Source organism: Lepidochelys olivacea (genome assembly GCF_965140295.1).
Source record: "Lepidochelys olivacea isolate rLepOli2 genome assembly, chromosome: 17".
In the NCBI taxonomy this organism is placed as follows: domain Eukaryota; kingdom Metazoa; phylum Chordata; order Testudines; family Cheloniidae; genus Lepidochelys; species Lepidochelys olivacea.
Genome location: NC_140427.1, coordinates 4,249,194 through 4,272,404, shown reverse-complemented (window position 1 = coordinate 4,272,404; position 23,211 = coordinate 4,249,194). Strand labels below are relative to the sequence as shown.

General features: G+C 45.7%; 1 protein-coding gene and 1 long non-coding RNA gene across 2 annotated transcripts in view; one reads left to right on the top strand and one right to left on the bottom strand.

Moving 5' to 3' along the window:
* The window catches only part of NXN (nucleoredoxin), a 99,463-nt gene that overhangs the window by 21,844 nt on the left and 54,408 nt on the right, over window positions 1-23,211 (bottom strand). The window contains exons 2-5 of the mRNA XM_084650984.1: window positions 11,763-11,880; window positions 9,581-9,714; window positions 9,026-9,126; window positions 8,093-8,199 (exon numbers count right to left, since the gene is read on the bottom strand). Of these exons, the coding sequence (XP_084507110.1) occupies window positions 8,093-8,199; window positions 9,026-9,126; window positions 9,581-9,714; window positions 11,763-11,880 (460 nt within the window). The remainder of the gene's footprint in view (window positions 1-8,092; window positions 8,200-9,025; window positions 9,127-9,580; window positions 9,715-11,762; window positions 11,881-23,211) is intronic.
* On the top strand, window positions 15,687-21,279 carry LOC311532581. Its single transcript, XR_014714412.1, has 4 exons — window positions 15,687-16,505; window positions 17,208-17,342; window positions 19,249-19,293; window positions 20,895-21,279. It is a non-coding gene; the product is annotated as an uncharacterized lncRNA (long non-coding RNA).

The window sequence follows — 23,211 nt, the reverse complement described above, 5'->3', positions numbered from 1 at the left end:
TGTTGGAGGGCTAGGAAGAGCTCAGCACACAGATCCAGGAACGTTGCTTTGTGCATTCCCAAAGTTCTGCAGCCACTGCTCATCATACCAAGTCTGCATTAGGATCTGATCCCACCACATCATAACGTTTCTCAGGCCCAAAAGCTGCATTCCACCACCTGCAGCTGCTCCAGGAATGCCACCAACACCTTTGAATTGGTTCTTGCCATGTCCCCAGCAATCTGTCCGCCAAGAAGTCATCATGCTCCCTGCTGATTCAGTTCCTCTTATGGTGCTGCAAATACCGGAGGATCGTGTGTGCTATTCTTGCAATGCTTATGACAATAGGGAAGAGCAGGGCAGGCTCCATGCTTCTGTTAAAGATGACAGACAGCGAGGAAGGCTGTGCGGGTTCATGGGATTTTTTAATAAGGCACAAAAATTCTGGGATATAGAGGATATTATGGGATGGAGATAGTTGCCCCCTGGGAAGTTGACCCTTTGCGCCTAGTCACCCATGTACAACTGGTTTCTGCTCCACCATGATTTGCCAAGACTTCCCAAAAGAGAGTGTGCTGGCTGGAGGCAGGCTGCACACTGGGACACCTACCCATAGTGCACTGCACTGTGCATTGACGCAAGCGCTCCTGGTGAGCATGTGCAGTGCTGATGCAAGGAGCCAAGTATGTACGCACACAAGCGATGTACTAACCATGGCAGCTTTAGATCGACGTAACTTGTGTTGGTAAAACTTTGTAGTGTAGACATGGCCATAGCCGTCATTTGGCCTAACCTCCCCCAGTCCCAGAAGAGCCCTGAGTTTTGGCTCCACATTTGAATGTTAATGCTCGGATCCTTGAAGCAACAGGACCTGTAGCGTTCACTGCCTTGATTTTTATGGCTGCCCAATGAACCAGATGACTGTTCAGTCTGCGTAAGTTTCAGTGGTACCAAGGCTACCGGAGCTGGGATAAATCAGCCTAGGTCCATTGACTGCAGTAGAACTATGGCAATCTACATCAGCTGAGGATGTGACCCACAGTCTTGGTACCACTGAAACTTACACAGACCAGACAGGTTCCACGAACGACTCCTTGTAGTTGGCTTGCAGATCAAGGCAGGTATCTTTTTGCATGAGGAAGCCCAAGGCATGGCTGAAGTGGCCAGAACATCCCATTCAAACACACGAGGGACCCCTACAGTTCGAGCTCCATTTGCTGGGTTGGAAAGCAGCTAATAAGCTTCCAAGAAGCTGAAGAAAATGCTGCTGCAGATTGTGCCCTGCTGCTCCATTTCCCTGGACAGCCGGGAGAGCTGAGCGGACAGCCGGGGGAAGAGATTATTGTTCAAATGAGAGTGCAAGGTTTGAGCAATGGAGCCATTCAGGAATGAGAAGAGGCCAGCTACCAAAACAACAGGAACCACCAGCAGCTGGGACTCAATGAAAAGAGGGTGGGGGGAGGTCTCTCCACTTGGGAAGCCTGAGGAAGGAACAGCCACTGTACAAACCTGTCTAGTGAAAGAGGAGGAGGAGACCTGCAGGCTCAGTGATCTCTCTGAGCAACGCATGGCTGCTTCAGGTGCCCATCTCGACCTGTCTAAGACAGAGTGGACGGGAGCTGAAACGTTAGGTTCTGGAAATTCAAAAGGCTTCACAAATAACCCAACACTGGCACTCTCATCTGGAAAAATGTTTCTTCTTTGTCTCCCAAGAGAGAGAAACAGGGAAGGACAGAGACAATTTAATATCAGGGCTGCTAAGAGTCAAGGAGCCAGCATTTTGGTGTCTGGTTCTCACCACTCTTGCATTGATCTATTCGCTATTGAGTGTCTTGCTCCTCCCACACCCAGCAACCTCCTGTAAATTAGAATTGGCAAATTCAGACGAGTCAAACGCTCCCAGCCGGGTCTCGTGCATTTCAGCCCAGGAGTCTTGTTCCAAAGACTTCCCAGAACCATTTTCAGAGTAGCGGAAAGCAAGTGAAGTTACTGCCACACTCCTGGACCTGCATGCACACATATGGAAAACTGCAGGCTACTCACACATCTTTGCATTCTAAGCATTTCACTATGAAATCCATGGACATTTGTCTGTTCAACATTTGCCTGCAAACCCCAGCGAGCAATTACATTCCCCTCATTCCAGCCCTAGACAGCGCAGCTTTAAATTCCTTTATACATACTAAGGCTGTACACCCTAGGTTAGCAGGAAGAACAGCACATTAACCTAGCTTGGTGGATGAGTTACAAATCCCAAGGTTATGCCAAGAAAATTATTTGAATCACAGAAGGGTTTATTCATCACCTGATGGCATTTGAGATAGCTGCAGAGGGTCAGGTCAGAAAGCGAGCGAGTAACTGGGAAACTCACTTTGAGCCTTAAGCTGTGAGAAGGAGAATACCCTGACCAGTGACGTCAACAGACACAGAGGATGTGACACATCTCACAGGACTGGGACCTTTATCTCCTTAGAATTCCAATCCCACCCCAACTTGCTCTGCACTTTGATCTCCTCCTCCAGATCCATGTGACACTGCTGAGAGACTCCCAGGCGCATGTCCTGTGTTAAGACACTTACTGGATTCAATTCCCAGCTCTGCCACAGACATTTCTGTGTGACCTTGGGCAAGTTACTTAATCTCCTCTCTGAGATTCCCTTTATACAAAGGTAAAGATCTCACATTAGCTCTGCTGACCAGGGAAATCTAAGGGCCTGATTTTGACTGTTGGCCTCATTTTAATGGCATAATTCTGCATCTGCAGACAATGTGTGTGCACTGCTCATAGCATTTAGACCTCCACTTGATTTCCAGGCATGATCAGATAGCAAGATATCCAAGTGCTATGAACCGAATTACCTGCAAGTGTAAGACTACACCCAGAAAATCAGGGCCTAATTTAAAGAATAAATTGTTTCAGTGTTACTGTTTTCAGGTAAACACACAAGGGGATTTCTGGATTTTCAATCTGACAGTGTCCCTTTAACAAGTCTAAAATACACAGTGATTCAGTTTGACAAGACCAGAGCCCAAATATAGCTAGTCATAGTAATTGTTGGGTGAAAAAGAAATGTAGGTCACACCCATTCATCCAGACCACTGTGACAGCTTTGGTATATTCCTGCTGCCGAGCCCTGTCCCTTTGCTACTTTCATTAGCAATCAGGAATTCATCCCTAAGAAATATCCCGTATGTGACTATTCATTGTGGGTAAGAGCTGAGACTATTCAATCCAGACATCTGCTCCTGGGTCCAGATTCAAAATCATACTGAGAGACAGGTAACGACGTAAACAATAACAAGGTACCATATTTTCAATACTTACAAGTCAAACATTTTATTGTGATCTCTGGATACCGAACGGCTCTTAGCTAGATCTGTAACATCGTCTGAGGAGTTGACAAAGGAGCAAGCTGGAACAAAAGGTTTCTGAGACAGAGACAATTTTGACTGAAAAAAGATGGTGATGAGAAAACAACCCAGAATGAAAGATGGGAGAGTGATTTGGACAAAGAAATTGATCGGGATGAGTTAGTCTCTATGTGGGAAAGGAAAGGGGATCGACATCTTCAGTTTGGGTAGCTCATAAAGAATATGTGTAAAAGTAACTGTACAGATGGTATTTGATGCCTGTTAAGATTCTTCATATTTTTGCCACTAGGGAGGTGCTGTATTGGATGGGTTGCGGGGAGAGGGGAACACACTTGCACTTGTGATGGTTGTTTCCAGGAATTAGTCAGTTTTGGGAGGAAACTATTAAACAGATTCATTTTATCCAGCTTCCCCTCGACATCCCCTGACCGGTTCATGTAATGCTCCAGTGAGGGAGCTACATTGTAAGCAGAATGACAAATTAATTTATTTGTTATTGTTAGCAGCAAGACCTCATATTGCTCATTATTGGAAAACAGACTTCTCCTCCAATGGAATTGTGGCATAGTCAAATATGGACTGTCCGTGTAATAGAAACGCTTTCACACAAGGTGTGTACACAAGAGAAGAACCAAAAAAAGGGAACCTTCGTCACCCTTTTTAGTGTGCTCAGAGAAGGAGAGCTTCCCAGCCTGAATCCTTACCCAGGTTCTTTGACTATTAACCTGATCCTGAATCAGTAACAAGTCATGTGCGATTTAATATGTTCACATTTTATTGTAACTTCATAAATAAAACTTAATAAAGTTTTCCCAAAAACACACTGACTGCAGGCTCCAGGTATTCCTCAGCCAGCAACAACTGGCCCCTGGGAGCTAAAACCCCCCCCAGAAAGCCGCACTTCTGGTTAAGACTGAAGAGACCCTCTATGAAGGATGGCAGAAGAGGGAGAGAATTAAAGCAAACTCATCAAGGACAGTCCATCTCCAGCAGTGTCCTGTCTCTGTGTGGAGGCCCTTCAGTCTGCAAAGGGCAGTAATCTCCCTCCCACAGGACTGACCCACTGCATGGCTGCTCAACTCGGACAATTCACAAGAACTTTTATTTCCTCTCTCCCGCTTGGAGTGGTGCTTTTATTGCCCTGCTTAAAACACAGCATATTTTCACCTGGTTCTCAGGTCTTCCCCAGTTCTTAACTGACAGCTTCCCCTAGCTAGTGTGTCACAAAGCTCACAGAGCAACTGTGGGGGAGGGGACACGGAGGAAAAGAGAATTTAACACCTTGCCCAGCACAACTTGACACCATCACAATCCTATGGCAGTCATATCCTATCTGCAGAGATACAGGCCTGTGGTATCCAGGTCAGCGTCTTCGGCATATAAACTCAAAAGCAAACTTATTTCACACCTGCTAACCCCTGTGTTATACATCCCTCACACACATACCATCAGATCCTCTTTTAGTTCCCAGAACAACTTTTTGTCAATTCCTTTGGCTGTGATAAAGCCAGACTTTATTAACAGGTTTCAGAGTGGCAGCCGTGTTAGTCTGTGTCCACAAAAAGAAAAGGAGGACTTGTGGCACCTTAGAGACTAACCAATTTATTTGAGCATAAGCTTTTGTGAGCTACAGCTCACTTTATCGGATGCATTCCTTTGAAGGTACAATCATGAAATCAGGGGCGATGGTGATAAGTGTCTTATAAAAGTTTAGATTAAGAATAGGACAGATTGGACTCCTCAATTAGATTTTACCCACTAGAAAAGGGGTTTTTCCCACGTGACTAACATTTTACAAAAACTCAGTGACAGAATTTTCTGTTACCACATCTGATAATATTCTTATTCTAAGATGACTGGCAAGAGAATCTGGGTTTTTTTTTAACATCTATTAGTTATGGATTTGTGATTATCAGAAGCAAAGTTCTGTGTCCCATAGATAAACTAAGCGAAGCATTTACAGCAGTGCTTGTTTTGTTTTGTTTTTTGTTTTGAAAGGAAAAAAGAAGTTAGACCTGCTATCCCATCTGTTGCGACTAGCAGGGTTTTTGCTTTCCTGAGTCCAGAAAGGGACACGTTTCCCTACAATAACTTTAAAATTGTTCCTGCCCAACTCGGCAGGAAGAGAGAGATTTTTGTGTTCGCTTCTTGCGAAAGGCTCTCAGATACCAGGGTGATGGGCAACCTGGTAAACCTAGATAGATGGACAGACAGATTTTTAAGGAAAGCAGCATCTCCCATAATCACTGCCAATCCAAAGGAGATTTGAGGGGATCAGTGGGGATTTCTAACAATCCAAAACCTCTCTCTAAATAAAAATTAGTAAGAGAAAATCCCCATTTGTTCATAAAATTCATCGCTGCTTCTCGTTCCGTAGGAAGAGTGAACTGAAGGAGGCAATTTACATGAAGCTTGGGAATGGTGCACACAATGGGGAATTATTTCTGAACAGCCACAATGCAAAAAATGAATAAATCTCAAGATAAATAGTGCTGGATGCCCAAGCAAGTTAGTATAGGTGGGAATGGTTCACCCACCTGACTCCACACTAGGAGAAAGGCATTCAGGGAAATCCAAATAAAAGCCCAATAACTCAGTATTTGTATTTACATTTTTTCCTGGCTTCCTCAATGCCAAAGGGAGCCAGTTATGGCAGCAAAATAACAAGAGATCTGGTCATCTCGCTGCATTCCTCCACTCAGGAACTGAATGAGTTTGAGAAGACAAGATCTTGTATTATTTCAGCTCTGCGAATGGGCTCCTGAGGCCATCAAAGGCTTGTGAAACAAACACAAACACTACGCTGTGCAGATGCCTGGTACCTGCTATCAGACATACTTGCAATCCCTCAAAAAGGGCCATACCAGGCTTCCCTTCTTCTGGGATGAAGAGGGACAAGGCAGGGCTGCTAAGGGTTATACTGATAGGTTTCTCGCTGGCCCCTACAGAGTTCTAAAACAGAGGTATGACTAACTAACAAGAATCAGAGAGAGCAAACACAGAGCTCCTCAGCACTACCGGGAGCAATGCAGCATTGTCAGAGTTTTATGTGAAACAGAGGGAATGTCAAGGGGGCGTTCAAAGAGTAAAATGGAAACACAGCAGCAAATATAGCTAGGGATATCAGTGACGAACAACATGACTTTTAAACTATACCAGAGGTCTGGAAAACAAGACCAACCCAGAAAAGTCAATGATAAGGCAGCAGAGGAATAAACTGTTGGTAGCTGTAGCAGTAGTTCCTTCACATCCACATTTGACAAAGAAGATTTTAACAACACATCCCTCCAGGATGTGCTTGTGTTTACTAATGAGGATAAGCTGGAGGAGAGACTGAGGTAACAGAGCGGGAGGCAATCATTTGGCCAGGACACTGGGAGAGGTGGGTTACACCTGCAAAGGCCAAGGATGAAACAGTTAAACCATTCAACTATTATCTCAATCCTGGGGAAGTAACAAAGGACAAAAAAAAATCCAGGGATGGTATAGTCCCAAAGTGTCTGCAAAGGATAACTTAACTTCTACAGGCAAGATTCTGCCTCGGTATGTATGCAAAGCTCAAAAGAGGGACATTTGGGGCAGTTTATAATGTATGGTTTGGAAACGTGAAAGCCAGCATAGATTTGGGAAAGGCAGGCCAGACCAGACAGAACTGATTATTTTGTTAAACAGAATAACTGTTGGTGCAGATGCAAAGAGCCAATTATTTACTCTCTCCTGATTTTCAGAAAGCTTTGGATAGCGTTGACGTGACAGTCAGGGTTAGGTAAATTACATTTACACCCACTTTATGGCCCATGGATGCTGCCACAGTGGTGTAAAGGGGACTTAGCGTAACAGAGTCAGGCCTTGAGAGACCCTGTGTAAGGGCAGGCCCGTAGCTGCACCTTGGACCACCCTCGGCAACTCCATTCCCTTCTTGGTGTTTGCATCTCTCAGACACTTGCAAGCTGTCATCAAACAACTTCTCCTGAACCATCACTTACCCAAATTATCCTTAGTTCTTTTCATCTCCCATCATAAATCAATCCCTTCAGTCCCCTACTCACAGGGAGGAAACATGCATAAATACTGAAAACTTCCCTGCTAGCTAATAGCCCCATTTATCCTTCCCTGTACTACACCCTCTAGGCAAGACATCAATGCTGTCCTTTGTTTACTACAGGGTCAGTGCATTACATCAGTTACATTTAGAGCTCCTGTGAGTGCACAAAGTCTTTGGAACACCTTGAAAAATACACACACAATCCCTCTCTCCCTCCTGCTCTTAGCAGCCAAGGCCTGTGTAATTCTGAAACTGACACCCGGAAGAGTAGACGCAAAGCCATGGTTTACATCAAACATGCAAATCTTATGTCACTACCGCAAATCAGATGCCATCTTCCTCAGTCTCTACAGAGAACAATGGCCTGAGTTCCCATCACATAGAAGAGTAAGAAAACAACACGGAAACCTTAAAGAAAAGCAAAACAAATAAATAAATCAATTAGGGATAAAACATAAGACCGGAAGGCTCCAAATTTCCAGGAGGAATTATTAGGTTACTTTTGAAGTTCCATTTTGGCTAACAGGATGGCAGGTTACAGTAGGAACATTAGTCTGCAGAGAAGAGAGCTCTGCCGAAGGCCCTTTGCTTTGCTGTTTTCTTGTTTTATTTAAAAAGAGGAGACATTTAAGAAAAAAATGAAATGAGAGGAGCGGGCAGGAGTGATTTTCATGCCAGGCTTGAGGTGTTTCCTACCTTGTATGCCGTAGAGCCGATTGAGGCGCGATCTTCTGGCTTCATCAGCGTATGGCACAGCTAGCCAGGGCATCTCGCTGAAATACTGCTTGAAAGAGTCCTCTGACCTATGCAATGGAAATGGAGGTCAAATAAATGCACCCTCATTACCGTCCTTCTGCGGCCCTTTTTCCTGTATAACCCTTTGCCCATACGTGTCCCAGCAGACGCCTGACACTTCCCCAGAGCCCACCTGTACGCGGGGCAGGCCAAGTTGCACCCACCCAGGGGGAGACTGCATTGATTTTAAAGATGGCGCCTCTCCCAAAGAAGGAGCTTGCAGCGAGTTTCAATTTTAAGAGATTTAAAATCTCCTCAATTCTGACAGCTGCTGCTCAAGGGTCCCGCAGACCTCGGGCTTGTATCCAGGGCACGCAGGAACCTCAAAGCAAAATGTCAAGCAAGACCACCTCAAGGATTGTGGGCTTGATCTTGACTTCACCTCTGCCCTGGCTAATCCATCTTTCCCCTGGCTCCTTCAATCTCTCCCCTAAGCCAGCAGGGTGAAGGTATCTCATGCTACCAGGTTGGGGTGTAGGGTCCTTATTATCTGGAAGAGCCCTGTCCAGCCCTGCCTCCCTCCCACCCCACATTTAGAGCCCGGTCTCCTGTGTATCCAACAGCACTCCAAGGGACAAACCCGATTGGTTTCTCTCCTTAAAGCAGGTGTCGTATCCATTAATACTTGGAGTTTCTTCCACCTCGCGGGTACATATCAAACAGCTGAATGTACCACAAAACCGTACTGATCGTGATCTGCTTCTAGTAACTCCCAACTCTCTCCTTGCTTCGGGGCATGAGTTTCTCCAGTCTGGCCTGCACACTTGCCTCGTCCCTCCAGCCTCTGCACCACGGCACAGCACACAACTCTCCAAAGCAAACAGCAGACATTACCTGTCTGCGCTAACGAAGACGATCTCAAATTTCTGCCCCGTCTCCTTGATTTTCCGGTAGGACTCCACCAAGACCCTCGTGAGGCTTCGGCAGGGCGGGCACTGGAAAAACACAGAGGAGCACATAGTACCTGGACACCAGGGACACTGCTCTCATTGAAGTCAATGGGCCTGATTCACTCCACAGCTTCCCGCAGCAGGGGAACAGGGAGCTCCATGAGGCCCCCACGATCCCTGCTTTCCCAGGGGGCCAAGAGGCAGTCTCGCAGTCTGCCAAGTGGCTGGGCCTGCTGGATAGAGGGCACTGACTCAGCAAGTCACCAGTGCAACCTCCGCCAGTTACCTGGAAGGGGAAGGTGGAAGAACCTGTCTGCTCAGGGTGAATTTCACCTCGGGCACAGCTGCCCCTGCAAAAGTGACTCTGGCAGCCCAGCCAGCAGAGGGCACGGTTATCTAGCATGAGGAGCTGCAGTCAGGGTTGAGCCTTCCCACAGAGCTGCCACTCACCTCCAACCCCTTCCATTTACTCCGCGATGGAGAGGTGCCAGCTACTCACCCAGTGCGCAGAGAAATAGACCCCCACGTGAGAGCCCTCCAGGGCGGTGCTGTCCAGCGACGGGCCATTGTTTCTGAGCAGAGGCCCTGCAACAACTTCACTGAAGGGTTTTGGTCCCCAGGGGAACTCGAGCCCTAGGGGAGTTTGGGATGGGCAAGGGGAGAAGGCAGAGAGAAGAAGAGTGAGAGCCACATCTAGCCTTTACACTTGAAATGGCTTTACTGAGGCCCTCCCCCTTCTCCAAAGGCATCTAGCTGGGCAACCATGCAACAGACAGGAGCCGGGAGTCCTCTTAATCCATCTGCACCGATGTCTTTCCATGGAGACATCCTCTGCCACCCAGATACTGGGCCACATCCCCGTGGGGAGATTGGCACAAAACGTTAACCAACACATTTATTCTGAAGGGAAAACCACCCTATGAAACACCCACTGAGGGACGCAGAGGAGAGCCGCCTACAAAGGACCATATTCTCTGCCCCCAAACCTGGCAATCAGGCTTTCCATGCGGGGGACCCCAGAGTCACCCCCTCTCAGGGTTCAGCCACTACTGCAGTCTCAGGGATGAAGTTGTCTATGCAGCCCCGGGTTTGTCCCCCTCCTCCCCACAATGGAGTGCTCAGCCAGCAGACCTATGCAGCTGCAAATCTACTTGCTGCCCTTGCACCTCCATCCCCAACCGCCCTACGCAGGACACCCCAGAGGAGCCATGCTTTGTATCAAGCAGAGGGTCCACATTTCCTACGTAGGCTCTCAGTATCCTCTTCCCCGCTCTCCCCTCCCGCAAACACCACAACTGCACCACTTTCTACTCTGGATAGGACCCTCGGTGCCCACAGAGGGGCAGGATCTGACCCTTAGGGATCCCTGTGCCTTCTAAGCCGCAAAGTGCGTTTGCGTGCATTCACCCAGTCTCTAGATGTCAGAATGCTCTCTGGGAACAATGCAAATAGTACTGCTTTGGGTGGCCAGGTCATTGCTGTGGTCTGCGGTTCATTCTTCCCTTTAAAATGAGTTTGGCAGAGCTCTGCAGGCTCAGGATCTCTCTGCTCATGGCTGGGGTGCAGGCCATGTACTCTGACTATTCATCTTTTAGAGAACAGGTCAATCTGCCCATCCCGCTCCTCACAGCCATTCTGCTTCCTGAACAGCTAGCATTTTAAAACAATTGAGAAGCAGCTGGTATAGCCTCGGTTACTGCAGCTCAACTCCCACCTCGGTCTCTCTCTTTTAGGAACAGCAGCAGGCTTCCTTAAAGCTGTCACCATTTTCATTTCCCCCACACAGGGCTGCTTTGTCCATAGCTTTATGGCAGGATAATGGACACACAGGTTTCCTTACCCATCTAAAAAAAGCGCCCATATATTCTGACTATTCCTGCTGCCAATTCCCAGAATAAGCAGCCCATAAATTCAGCCAGAGCTAAAGAAACATTACCAGATGGTTTCAACCACAAATTATACTTAGCCTCTCATGCTGCACGGCTCCAGCCCCCTGTGTTACACCTAGGGGCTTGTTTTCAGTATCTGTCATTCCCGCACCAGGGAAATGACAACCGCATGGAATGCAGAGGCACATATGCTGAAAGGTCAAAGGTGTCCAGGCAGATGCCCCACTTTCATTTTGTGTAGGGACTACAAATATGTGCAGCAATATTTGTTTGTTTTTATCACTTGCCGATTCAGAGAACGCAAGGTCTGGTATAAACACGCCGCATGGTATGATTTAGAAAAGAAAACTGTAGCTTCTTTTCGGCACCATCTGTAAGTAACAAGGGAACTGTTCTGTCTCAAACTGTATGGGGTTACTAATATACGCAACACTCACTACATGAGAACAGCACAGATTTTAAGTGATGAAAAATGTGGGTCCTCAGTTTGTCTGCCTGTCCCCCCCAGTGAAATGCGTACCGCAGTGTTTCATTTCATCTAACTTTTCCCTCATTTGCACTTCAGACAGAAAACCTAGAAGGGATGCCTTTGTTCGTTAAAAAATGAAACCCTAACTCTAATGGGAACAATGTAGGGAATTTCATGCTGAAAATAATCCAGTGCTTTGATGAGGCAAGTCTGATGATCTTCATTTGTTTCCATTTTTTGCTTCCAGGCACACTTTGGAAAGGGAGCTAAAAGAGAAGCGAACTGTTAGCCGTCGTATGGGTGTGCAGTGCTCCAGGTCTCACCTTCTGGGTCATCCCGGATCACCAACAAGCCGTTTCTGCACACAACCTTCCCCGTGGAAGCGTCTATAAATATCAGCGACGGAATGTTGGAGACTCTGTATTTGTTCCATAGTTTTAGCTGTAAAAGAGGGGGGGAAGGAGAAGAAGAGGTAAACTCTAAGTAGCTTGACCATTAATACTTTTGAGCAGCAGCATCTTACAGGCCAGTGATCAAAAAGATGCAGAAGATGACAGAGCGGCAGTTTGTAGCAGAGCATCCAAAGGTCTCACACAGGAGCCCAGCTACTGCTAGCCTGGTGACCTCAAAAGAAAATGACATCGTGTCGACCGGAGCTAAGTCTGCATTCTACTCCCAGCTCTGCCACGCACTTGCTATGTGACCCTTGACACAGGAGTTAATCTCCCAGTGCCTCTGTTTCCCCCCGTGTGGAGTACTTTGAGATCTCTGGCTGGAAGGCACTGTAACTGTGATATGCCACCACCCTATGAGGCAATCCTGTTTCAGCTGCTTCCTTCCCTCCCAACTCACCATTCATTACACTAATCTCCAGTCCATGCCCAAGACATGTTCACACTGAAAACATGGCTGATATACAGAAACTTGGAGAGATGATTCTGCCTAGGCCCTGCTGCATTTTGGCCATCTTGATTCGCAGCCTAGAACTCCCCACACAACTTCATCCAATGCCAATAACTGAAACACACCTGGTCACACACTTCTCGTCTGGCATCATATTTCTGCACATAGAATTTATTCTGCATCTGAAATGTGAATTGTAAAAAACCACCAGCACTAGAAGGAACTATAGAAAGAGGAAAATAGCTGCTGGCAAGGCATAACCTGCAGGTGTACACGGGAAGCCTTCTGTAACCACTCCAATGCATCTTCAACTGTAACTAAAAGCCAGGAAAGGCTGTGGTCAGAGGAGCTGATCTCAGAGCTTCGAGTACCTAAAACATTCCAATCTGAGCAGTTCACTTACATTTTTCCAAGGCACTTCAACCTAAACAGCCCAGTGATGTATTATCAACCTCTTAAATGCAATCAGATCACAACACAGAACCAGAGAGGACAGAGGAGAGGGGAGGGAAGGAAATGAATCATTAGTTTCCCACATCATCAAATAATGTGCTGCAAACTCTCCCTGGCGCCATAGATATTTATGACATTCATTTGGGCCAGTGGAGAACAAAAAACCGCAATGGAAGAACAGCAGAATGGAGCCTCAATGTTAATAAAACTCACAATTACACTACTTCTGATACTTTATGCTGAGTTATTTTGCAATGCAAAATAATGGATCCAGAATAAACCTTAAAGCACATGCTTCTATATTCTGATCCATCTTATTATTTTATTTATATCAGAGTAATACTCAAGTCTCAGTTGAAATTTGGCCCCCATCATGTAAAGCATTGTATGATGGAGACGGTGAAGACTCTGTATTGTGCTAAAAGACAATCCCAGCCCTGAAGAGTTTACAATCTAGTGGACAAGACAGATGAAGGGTGTAGGAAAAGGATGCAACCTCGAGCCAGAGTGAACTGGGTGATCTAGCTTTTTATATGCTTACCGACACTCTAGCTAAGGGTGCTAATCATAGGAGACATTTAAGTTTTAATGCCAGTATCTCTATCGCTCTTCTGGAACTTGTTTCTGTGCAAAAATCTTACTGTGTTTTGAGAAACTTGACAAGGCTATCAAAATTTATCCTACCTGAAACTTGTTATTTGATGATCAAAGTCCTCTAGGTCACAAATATCTAAAAAAGATGCATATACAGAATCATAATTTTTTTTTTTAAATCTCCATTTATTAGGACCTACAGAAAACAGACTCATGTGCCCCTGCTAGCACCATTTACTAACACACACATTCCCAGGGCTAAGCTGACGTCATCGATGATGCTGATGCACAAGCTAAATGGATTTGGCCACAAAAGCTGCAAAGACTTTGCTAAATGCAAGTCAGCCATGTTAAATTGAGTTTGGTTCAAAACACAAAGTAAATCCAAGTTTGTGAAGTTTAAAGGGATCTTTACAAGGATCACGTTTTTCAAGCAGCTATCTAAAAGGTTGTTGCAAATAATAAAGAGATTACAGAAAGTAACTGGAGAGCTCTCTATAAACAGCTGCTCTATTTTGTCATGTCTTTGCCATATTCAACAGACTCCCCTCAAGGCCCTGTAGAATGCTGCTGCAGCAGCTTTCCTTTCAGGGGGTTGCTGGTAGTGGTCTCTACATTATGCCCAACCAACGGTCTCCTAACTCAGCCATTTATAATCTATAGAGTTTATATGTCCTGCACATCTGTGGGTGCTGTATAAATAACCAAAGGTATCACTGCAGAGCAACCCGAGGTTCTGGGGCTGCACATGCTACAAGGCCACAGGGGGAAGGAGGGACTGAGCTTGGGACTCAAACTCAGGTCATTGTTATGGTCGTGCCGGGCATTAAGCACAGACCCACTGGATCCAGCTCAGTTATGCACAAATCTCAAGCAAAATAAGAAAAATCAGTCACAATGGCTGACTTTCATGTTGAATCCACACAGCGCTGTGACAGTCCCATAGCTTCAACTCAAAATCATACATCAGTCCCTGGTCCACTCCAAACATCTGCGAACCTCATCAAAGCTGGGTTGTGCTTAGACCCAGCTGTGAAAGAAGCTGAAACCTGGTAAATTTCACACCCTGTTCAGTGCAAGCTGAGAACATTTTGCACAGCTCTGCTTACCTACCTCAATTCAGCGGTCTGTGAAGTATAACCAGCTCAGATTGGTGAAGAGCTCTGTGGTGATAATAATAAATAAATCCCTTGACAAACAGCTAGATAAGTCCAGTTAGTTGGGCTATAATTTAAATGCAGCATGAGACACGGATGAACAAACAAGACAATTGCATTTAAGAACACCGGAATGTGCTGTCATATAAACCCAGTTATGAAAGGCTTGAATAGCAAATTAGTGGTCTCCAAGCACTAACTATATTAATGTGAATGTCTATATCAGAAAGTACATGAATGCACTGTTCAAAGTCTGAGCAGTTTGATTTGATGATTCTCCTGTGCATTGGGAAAGCTGATTGGAAATGAAAAACGCATGCACTGAAGGATGATTGCCAAGATTTACCACCATTCCCATGGCAATGGGCTCTTTCTATCACGCTCCGCTTTCCAAAGCAGATCAGACACTTCTAAGAGAAAGTCAAATGGCTCATTTTACGGCAGGTCTGACCCGAAAGTACATAACCTTGATGGGAAACTGGGTTTTTTCATTTACTGCTTATTTCTGTAATTCAAATTCCCTCAGATTCTCTCCTCTCCACTCGAAGAACAGGATAGATTTTCCCCCCCTTTGTACAAAGAAGAAGATTCTGTGTTTTGTTAAGAGTTGAAAGGGAATAGTGGGTTCAGTAAGTGCCAGATTGCATCAGCTTTTAACCTTACAACTACCCAAACTTATAAACAGCCTTCTGGTGGTTGGAAACTTTCATTGTTAAAATCATAGTGAAACATCTGGAAATACAGACAGAAAAGAGATTCCATCAGTACTGAGATATTACAGAGGTGGACGGGCACTACAGAAAAACCAAGGACTGATCAGCATTTGATATAGAACAGTAATGTAGATTGAGAGATGCAAGTCCAGAAGGGCCCACTGTGATCACCTAGTCTGATTTCCTGCATAACAACGGGCCAGAGTATTTTACCCAGTGATTCCTGCATCAAGCTCCTATCTTATGGCTGAGCTAGAGGTTTAAGAAATACTTCCAATCTTGATTTAAAGATGTCAGGGATAGGAGAAAGCACCACATCCCTTGGTAAATTGCTCCAATGGTTAATTAACCTCATAGTGAAATATCTGGAATTTTAATTTGTGTAGTCTTTGGACAATACCTTTCATACAAAAATGAAGCCGACAGAAATGACTGGCCTCCAGCATGTCATGCTCTGACTTGATGCTGCTTGGCTGAAGACAGAACATGGAGTGCTGGGATCCTGTAGCATCAGCAGGCCACACAGCTGTATTAAAGGCGAGAATGGCTGCAACGTGTTTCACGTTATGGAAATTCCCTCTGGCCTCCTTAGATCCAAGCAATTATATGGATGGCCTGAAACTGAAGGGAAGATCTAGACCTGAAGCCAACGTTTGCACGAGCCTGTGCAAAGTGAAAGCGCAGAGCTTGGCGAAGTCCTAGCCATTAACTGACCGTCTCTACAAGGCTGTCAACGTGGCACAAGCAGACTCCAATTACTGGCAAAGGGTCTCCTCTGCCCTGCTGGCACAGGAAGTTGGCTACATTTATTCTGAGCAATTTGGGATTTGTGATCCATACAGGAAGGCTAATGAAAGAGAAAGAAAAGGCAGTCACAGTACAAATAGGTGAACAATCGCCCCTGAAAGGACCATCTATTGTGTTAGGCATGGTGAATGGAAAGCCAAATGTGAGCTAATCGGAAACCACAGGAAGATCAGAGGATGCTGTAGGAGAATGCTGCCTCAGCAACTTTTAAATGCAGCTTTTCCTGTCTTGAGGAGAATGACACTGAAATAACATGCTTCTTGCTCGGAGAATTTGATCATACATTTAAAGAGGGGATTCTTTGCTTCCCAACAGCTGTTGCAAATCTGAAGGATCAAGCCAAACCTAACACAGATGTGGAATTAATCTACACTCTTCAGCCTGAAACCAGTTGATGCTTACAGACTGCTCCTCACTCCCGATTCACACTGTACTCCTGGTAAGTTAAACAGTCTACTCCACACAGAAAGCCAGTTGGAATAGGAGCTGCAAAAGCATTCTCTTCTCAAGACACCACTGACACAGAGTGACTGGTTTATACAGAAATATACCTGGTACCAATGTTCCCTCTAATTTTTTCATTCATGTGTGGAATGAATTTTGTTATGTGCACTAATATGGAGGTGACGTGTGGCAGGGGTAGGACTGAGGGGTTCGGAGTGTGGGAGGGGACTCAGGGCTGGGGCAGGAGGGTTGGGTGCAGGGGGGTGAGGGCTCTGGTTGGGGGTGAGGGCTCTGGGGTAGGGCTAGGAATGAGGGGTTTGGGGTGTAGAAGGCGGCTCAGGGCTGAGGCAGAGGGTTGGGGTGTGGGGGGGCCGGGAGTGAGGACTCTGGGGTGGGGCCAGGGTGAGGGGTACAGGCTTCCCTGCGGCTGTGGCGGGGAGAGAGAAATTCCACGCAGCCCCCTCTAGCTGCAGCAGCCCGGGGCCGGGGGAGAGACACCTTTCCCCGGCTGCGGCAGCTCTGGGACTGGGCCGGGGGAGAGGTGCCTCTCCCCGCCTGCGTGGCCCTTGATAGCTTAGAGGGAGCTTAGCCTAGTACCTTGTACAGGAACTTAATAGAACAGTTCTGCTGGAAAACCAAGTTACCAGTTATGTAATCTGATCCATAACACAAAGTCATCAATGGATTTAATTGGCAGGAGCTCGGAAATCGGGACCAGAGTTCAAATCCTGAGTTTACATACAAATCACTTAACGTTTCAGTGCCTCAGTCCCCCTTCTGTCAAACAGAATGAACATTGCAGAGTGATGTGATGCTTCATTAACTATTGTTGGTAAGTATCAGAGGAGTAGCCGTGTTAGTCTGGATCTGTAAAAGCAGCAGAGAGTCCTGTGGCACCTTATAGACTAGCTTATGCTCCAATACATCTGTTAGTCTATAAGGTGCCACAGGACTCTCTGCTGCTTTTATTGTTGATAAGGTGGCTGGAGAGCCTCAGACTAGAGGCATTATGGGAGGGCAAAGTATTGCTATTGGTTGCTATGCTACTGCAGTCACTAATCATTTGTTCGTTTGTTTACTCCATCATGGCGATCTGAAAATGGACCAGCATGAAGTACATGGGAGAACTCTGGAGCTGGACACAAAAATCAGATCACAGGTGTTAAACTAAACACCCATGTAGCAGGAAACTTCTCTGATCTAAAACACATAATGGCTGGGGGACAGGTTATAAACCTACCAGGCTACAGACTGAATAAAACCAACTGGATTGGCTCTCAAGGAGAAAGAGGACTCTCATTTCCCCAGTGGCATGCTAGTAGGAATGGGAACGTCCCCCTCCACTAACAGCTGCAGAGTGCTATTTTTGGTCATGCTAACTGACGTCTCAGCCCTGGTATCTGCATGGGATGCATTAAGTCACTAGTGCAAACTCTGGGCAGGGATGGTTACCACTGATAAAGAGAACATGAAACTGCTTTTCATGCATGCAGAACTCCAAGCATGAGATTTGTTCCCACAGGAACTTGGTTAGCGGCAGCCCACTATGGCAACTGGTGTCCGTAACAAGGGTGTCTTCGCTGCCCTGTTAGCTGAATGAAGCTGTGCTAGATTCCCCTCCTCAAACCGTATTAGGATAAAGACTTTTGCCTGTCTTCATTCAGGTCAGATGAATGCTCTGAGAGGCATTTGCCCAAGTAATATCATCATATATACTGCAACCCAGGCTTCTGCCCTAACCCTGGGAAATTCAAGCAGACAAAGTTAATTTAAAAACTCAAGGGCAGATCTGTCAACAATAATGAGAATGTGTTCCCAATATGGAGAGCTGCTGCTTTCCATTAAACGAAAAGCAATGCAACATTTCCTTCAAATTCTCCTTTGGAGGCAGTGCCTCCAGAGTCTTGTTAATTTCCTCTGAAGGCCCCTTAGAAGATCCTGTTTTCCACCACCCTGACAACTGGACATACTTCAGGGAAGCTGGGTTTAGGTTTTTCCTTTGGGGAGGTCAGTGTATTGGTAGTAGTTTCTAGTGAGCAGATAAATTAATTTGATACTTCGAGATTGTGGGTGGGGCAGTTAAAAATTCCTCTAAACTCCTCTTACACAGAAGTGATACTGTAAATTAAAAATTAAAATAAAACGTTTCCCCCCTACAAGCACAATTATACTGATACATCTTAGAATTGTTTAAAGGCACATTGCCTGTTAGTTTAATCCCCCAAATCAGCGGGGGAGTCGTGGTTTACAAAACCTAACATGGAAAAATTTCTGTTTGGATTTAAACTGCTCCCTGCAACATCTACAACCCAAACACAGCAGCAATGAGTGATTACCAAGAATCCGCAAGTGAAACTGACGAGCGTAGGCTTACTGTCAACATGAGTGAGTTCGAGAAGTAAAGCAAGAGCATTATAATGGGCAAACCTGTTTCAGCACGAGACCAGAAACAGGGAATGGGAGAAACTTGTAATCCACCTTCCCCCTCACACAACAGAAAACTACTGGGGAGGGGATTCCTAAGTCATAAACTACAGGTTGAGAATTGCTGGGGTGGGACTTCTTGCCAGCAATGCAATACAAGTTATTCTTCACTAGGACACGAACAACAAATCCAGTTCTCTCTTCTTCCTCTCTCCTACATATGCTATTTGGACGGGGATCGTCATTTTTCTCTCCCGTAAAAGACAGACAGACAGACAGACATGAGCTCAACTCCTGTTGCTCTCTCATTACAGGGCCATCAGCTGTAATACCGAGAGGTCTGTTTGAGAAACATACAGGTATTGCTCTGCTGGAAAAAAGACTATGGCTCAGGCTGCTGGAGAACACAGGCTGACTCCGACTCTGTCCTGTGGATTGGTTCCAGGATGCTGAGACATCCTCAACTGTTCATGACACTTCATTCTCCGTCAATGCTGCAAGATGAATGCCCTCCCCACGTCCTCACTCACTCCTAATGCTAACTCGCAGCTTATACATTGTGTCCTAATGGATTTACAAGTGCACGGGGGCTACCCCGATGTTGCACGCAGCAGGTGGGGCACTGCAGGCCAACGGGACATGCCCTCACCCTGTCAATTCAAATCCAGTTAACACCTGTCCTTCCAATTCAAGCTTAGCTCAGAAGGGAAGGACTTCTCGCACTTCCTTCACAGCTCCCCACTATCTCCTTGTGTAGCTGAACCTCCTTAATCCAAATAGAATGGGGGGCATGACATTTATCTAGGTAGAAAGGGGGACTTTTCAAAGCAAATTATGCCTGCTGGAGGACTGACTTTAGGAAAGACAGAGTGCTGAATACATGGGTTTGGATACATTAGTTTTTACTCTGTTGCTAGTTATTTCTCTCTGAAAAACAATGAAAACTAATTGCAAAAAAAACAAAGTACAAGAGACAGAGATTTCCTCCTAGAGCATTAATAAACAGAGGAGGAGGCATTTGGACCTGTAAAGTGCAATATACAAGATCAATGTAAATGATTCATAGATTCTAAGGCCAGAAGGGAACAGGGTGATCATGTAGTCTGACCTCCTGTATAGCACAGGCCACAGAACCTCCCCAAAATAATCCTAGAGCAGATCTTTTAGAAAAACATCCAATCTTGATTTTAAACTTGCCAGATATGGTGGATCCACCATAGATCTTGGTAAATTGTTCCAATGATTAATTATCTTCACTGCTAAAAACTGTGTCTTATTTGCATTCTAAATTCGTCTAGCTTCAAATTCCAACCATTGGACTGTTTTAGACCTTCCTCTCCTAGACTAAAAAGCCCATTATTAAATATTTGTTCCCTATGCAGGTACTTACAGACTGTGATCAAGTCATCCCTTAATCTTCTCTTTGTTAAAATAAATATATTGAGCTCCTTTAGTCTCTCTCTATAAGGCATGTTATCAAATCCTTTTCTCACTTTTGTGGCTCATCTATGAACCCTCTCCAATTTATAAACTTCCTCCCTGAATTGTGGACACCAGAACTGGACACAGTATTCCAGCAATGGTTACACCAGTGACAAATACAGAGATAAAATAACCTCTCTATTCCCGCTCAAGATTCTCTTTTATGCATCCAAGGATCGCATTAGTCCTGTGACCATTGCATTGCACGGGGAGCTCATGTTCAGCTGATTTTCCACTACAACCCCCAAATCCTTTCCAGACTCCCTGCTCCCCAGGATAGAGTCCCCCATCCTGTAAGCATGGCCTACAGTCATACTTTTACATTTAGCCATATTAAAAACGCATGCTGGTTACTTACACTTAGCAAGCGATCCAAATCGCTCTGTATCAGTGACTTGTCCTCTTCATTATCAGCCACTCCCCTAATTTCTGTGTCATATGCGAACTTGACCAGTGATGATTTCATGTTTTCTTCCAGGTCATTGATAAAAATGTTAAATAGAAAAGGGCTGAGAACCGATCCCTGCAGGACCCCACTAGAAATACATCCGAGGAGGAGTCCATTGATGATGATCAAGGTGTTCCTGTTGCTGTTGTGTATGGAGCACTGAGCAGCTACGGGTACCATCTGTGTGGCATGGTGGGTGTCTCTCCCTCACCCTCCACAACCCTTGAGAAGACATGGGCGAGCTGAAATCAACACTGTGAACAGTCTCTTATTCCACACAGGAATTACAATCAAATAATGCGTGCCTCAGCAGCTCCTGCTGGGAGCTTCCTTTCCAGTGCCATGTTCCAGTGTCAGACTTTGTTCCACCAATGTGGCTTTGTCAGCTAAAAAATGCTAAACAAAATAAATAAAAAAGCCCCCACTTCTATTTGTATTGTCTCCTTTGTCCTACCTCTGATTCTGCTTCTTTGACCCATCAGCATCCCTGCAAATGTGATCCACAAGTCAACTGACGAAGTCATCATTTTTGCAAAGCTGCTGGATGGCGAGCATACAGGGAGTCACAGAAGACTCATGTGTCTGCGTGCAAGTTTGCACCCAGAATATTGTTCATTTTGTAACTGACAAACAAAACAACGATTTAAAGACCAAAGGTGGAAGAGAACAATTAGTGTAGGCTTTTCTAGTTGATCCCCTCGGCACTAATAGTGCAGGGTTGTTCCCTATACCTTTTTTAGAGGTTTGTCCAGTCTAGTTCTAAATGTCCTCAAGTGACAAGCCTTTGACCACCACAATCTGAGTCATCTTCCATCCTTCCACCACAATCTCACTGTCAAGTCATTTCCTTTGATGTTCCACCTAAATGTCTCTCTTTAAATCATCCCATTGCCAAAAATCATTCAACTCACTGACTCAGGCCTTGTCCACGCTGTGATTTCAAACACTAGCACAGCTGCACTGAGGCACATCCCTAGGATAGATGTGAGTTACACTGGTGCAGCCCATTCCAATTTGGAACGCTGCCTGGTGCAAATCATACTGCCCTCGTGTAAACCCTGTCTATACTAGGAGTATTTATCAATGCAGCTACACGGGTGGCTGTAATCCCAGTGTAGACTAGGTTCATCCTAGCTAGAGCCAGATTGAAATCTCTTTCTCCCTTCCAGCATACCTAATCCCGTTAACACTCCATCCTCAACCACCGTGTGGTTCCATCCTGACCTTCTGTTACCCTGCTCCCCCTCCACAGGCAGCATACAAGCCATATACATTGCCAATTAAGCAACCCCAATTACCGTGCTTTACAATTTCCTGCACTAACAACCAAACCAACCAGAGCACTTTATCTGAGGGCAGAGCAGCACATGGCCACCAGGCTCCGGCAGACATTCCAGAGCGTGAGCATGAGCTGCCTCCTTTTTGCAGGATACAAATTGCACAGGCTGACAGACTGGATTTCCTACAGCCCATAGCTGACATGAAAACATCCAATTTGTTGAGCAGAGCTTGTAGTGACTGAAGAGTGGTTCACATGACCTACGGAGTGTGAAAGCCTCAGGGCTAGAAATGGAGAGCAAAAGGGGGCCTGGTTTGTTTTATGTTTTCGACTTGTAAAGAGAATTCAGGGCTGGTGAAAGGTGCTGGATTGACAGGCTGATGGTCTAGGCTGTACCCAGAGCAAGTACAGTGCAGGCAGCACCAATGCAAGCTTCCCCCACGCTGCCCCGCCAACTCTGACCTATGGAGACCATTTTACGCAGGCCGCACCCAACAGCCATTCGATAGCGAGGGGTCAACCTTTCCCTAGGGTCAAGACACTGGGCTAGGACTCAGGCAACTGGGTTCAATCCCTGGATCTGCCAGAGACTTCCAGAGAGACTCTAGGCAAATCACACTCCATCTCAGGTCCTGATCTGTAAAATGAGGATAATCCTTCCTTTCTTCCATCCTTTGTCTCTCTTGTCTATTTAGATAAGTTCTTCAGGGCAGGGGCTGTTTCACTAAGCATTTGTGCAGTCACTGCGGGACATGATCTCAATTGGGGTCTGCGTAGACCCTACTATAATACAAAACAATATCAGCAAATACAGACCTGTGCTTCAAACACAGACAGATGGGGGGCAAAGAGTCACTCGGCTTTGTCTTGGGCATGGATTGAAAAGAAAAGTTCCATGTTTACACAAATATATTTGATCAAAGACTTCAGGTCAGACTCTACTTAGGAAAAAAACATGGTTTTGTTCATGCTGCAAATACCAGCAGGCTGCACTGGTTTCCTACCAGTTCCTAGTAATTTCTGCTTGCTGTATGGCCCATGAAACCTAGAATGTCTGCATGTTCCAGA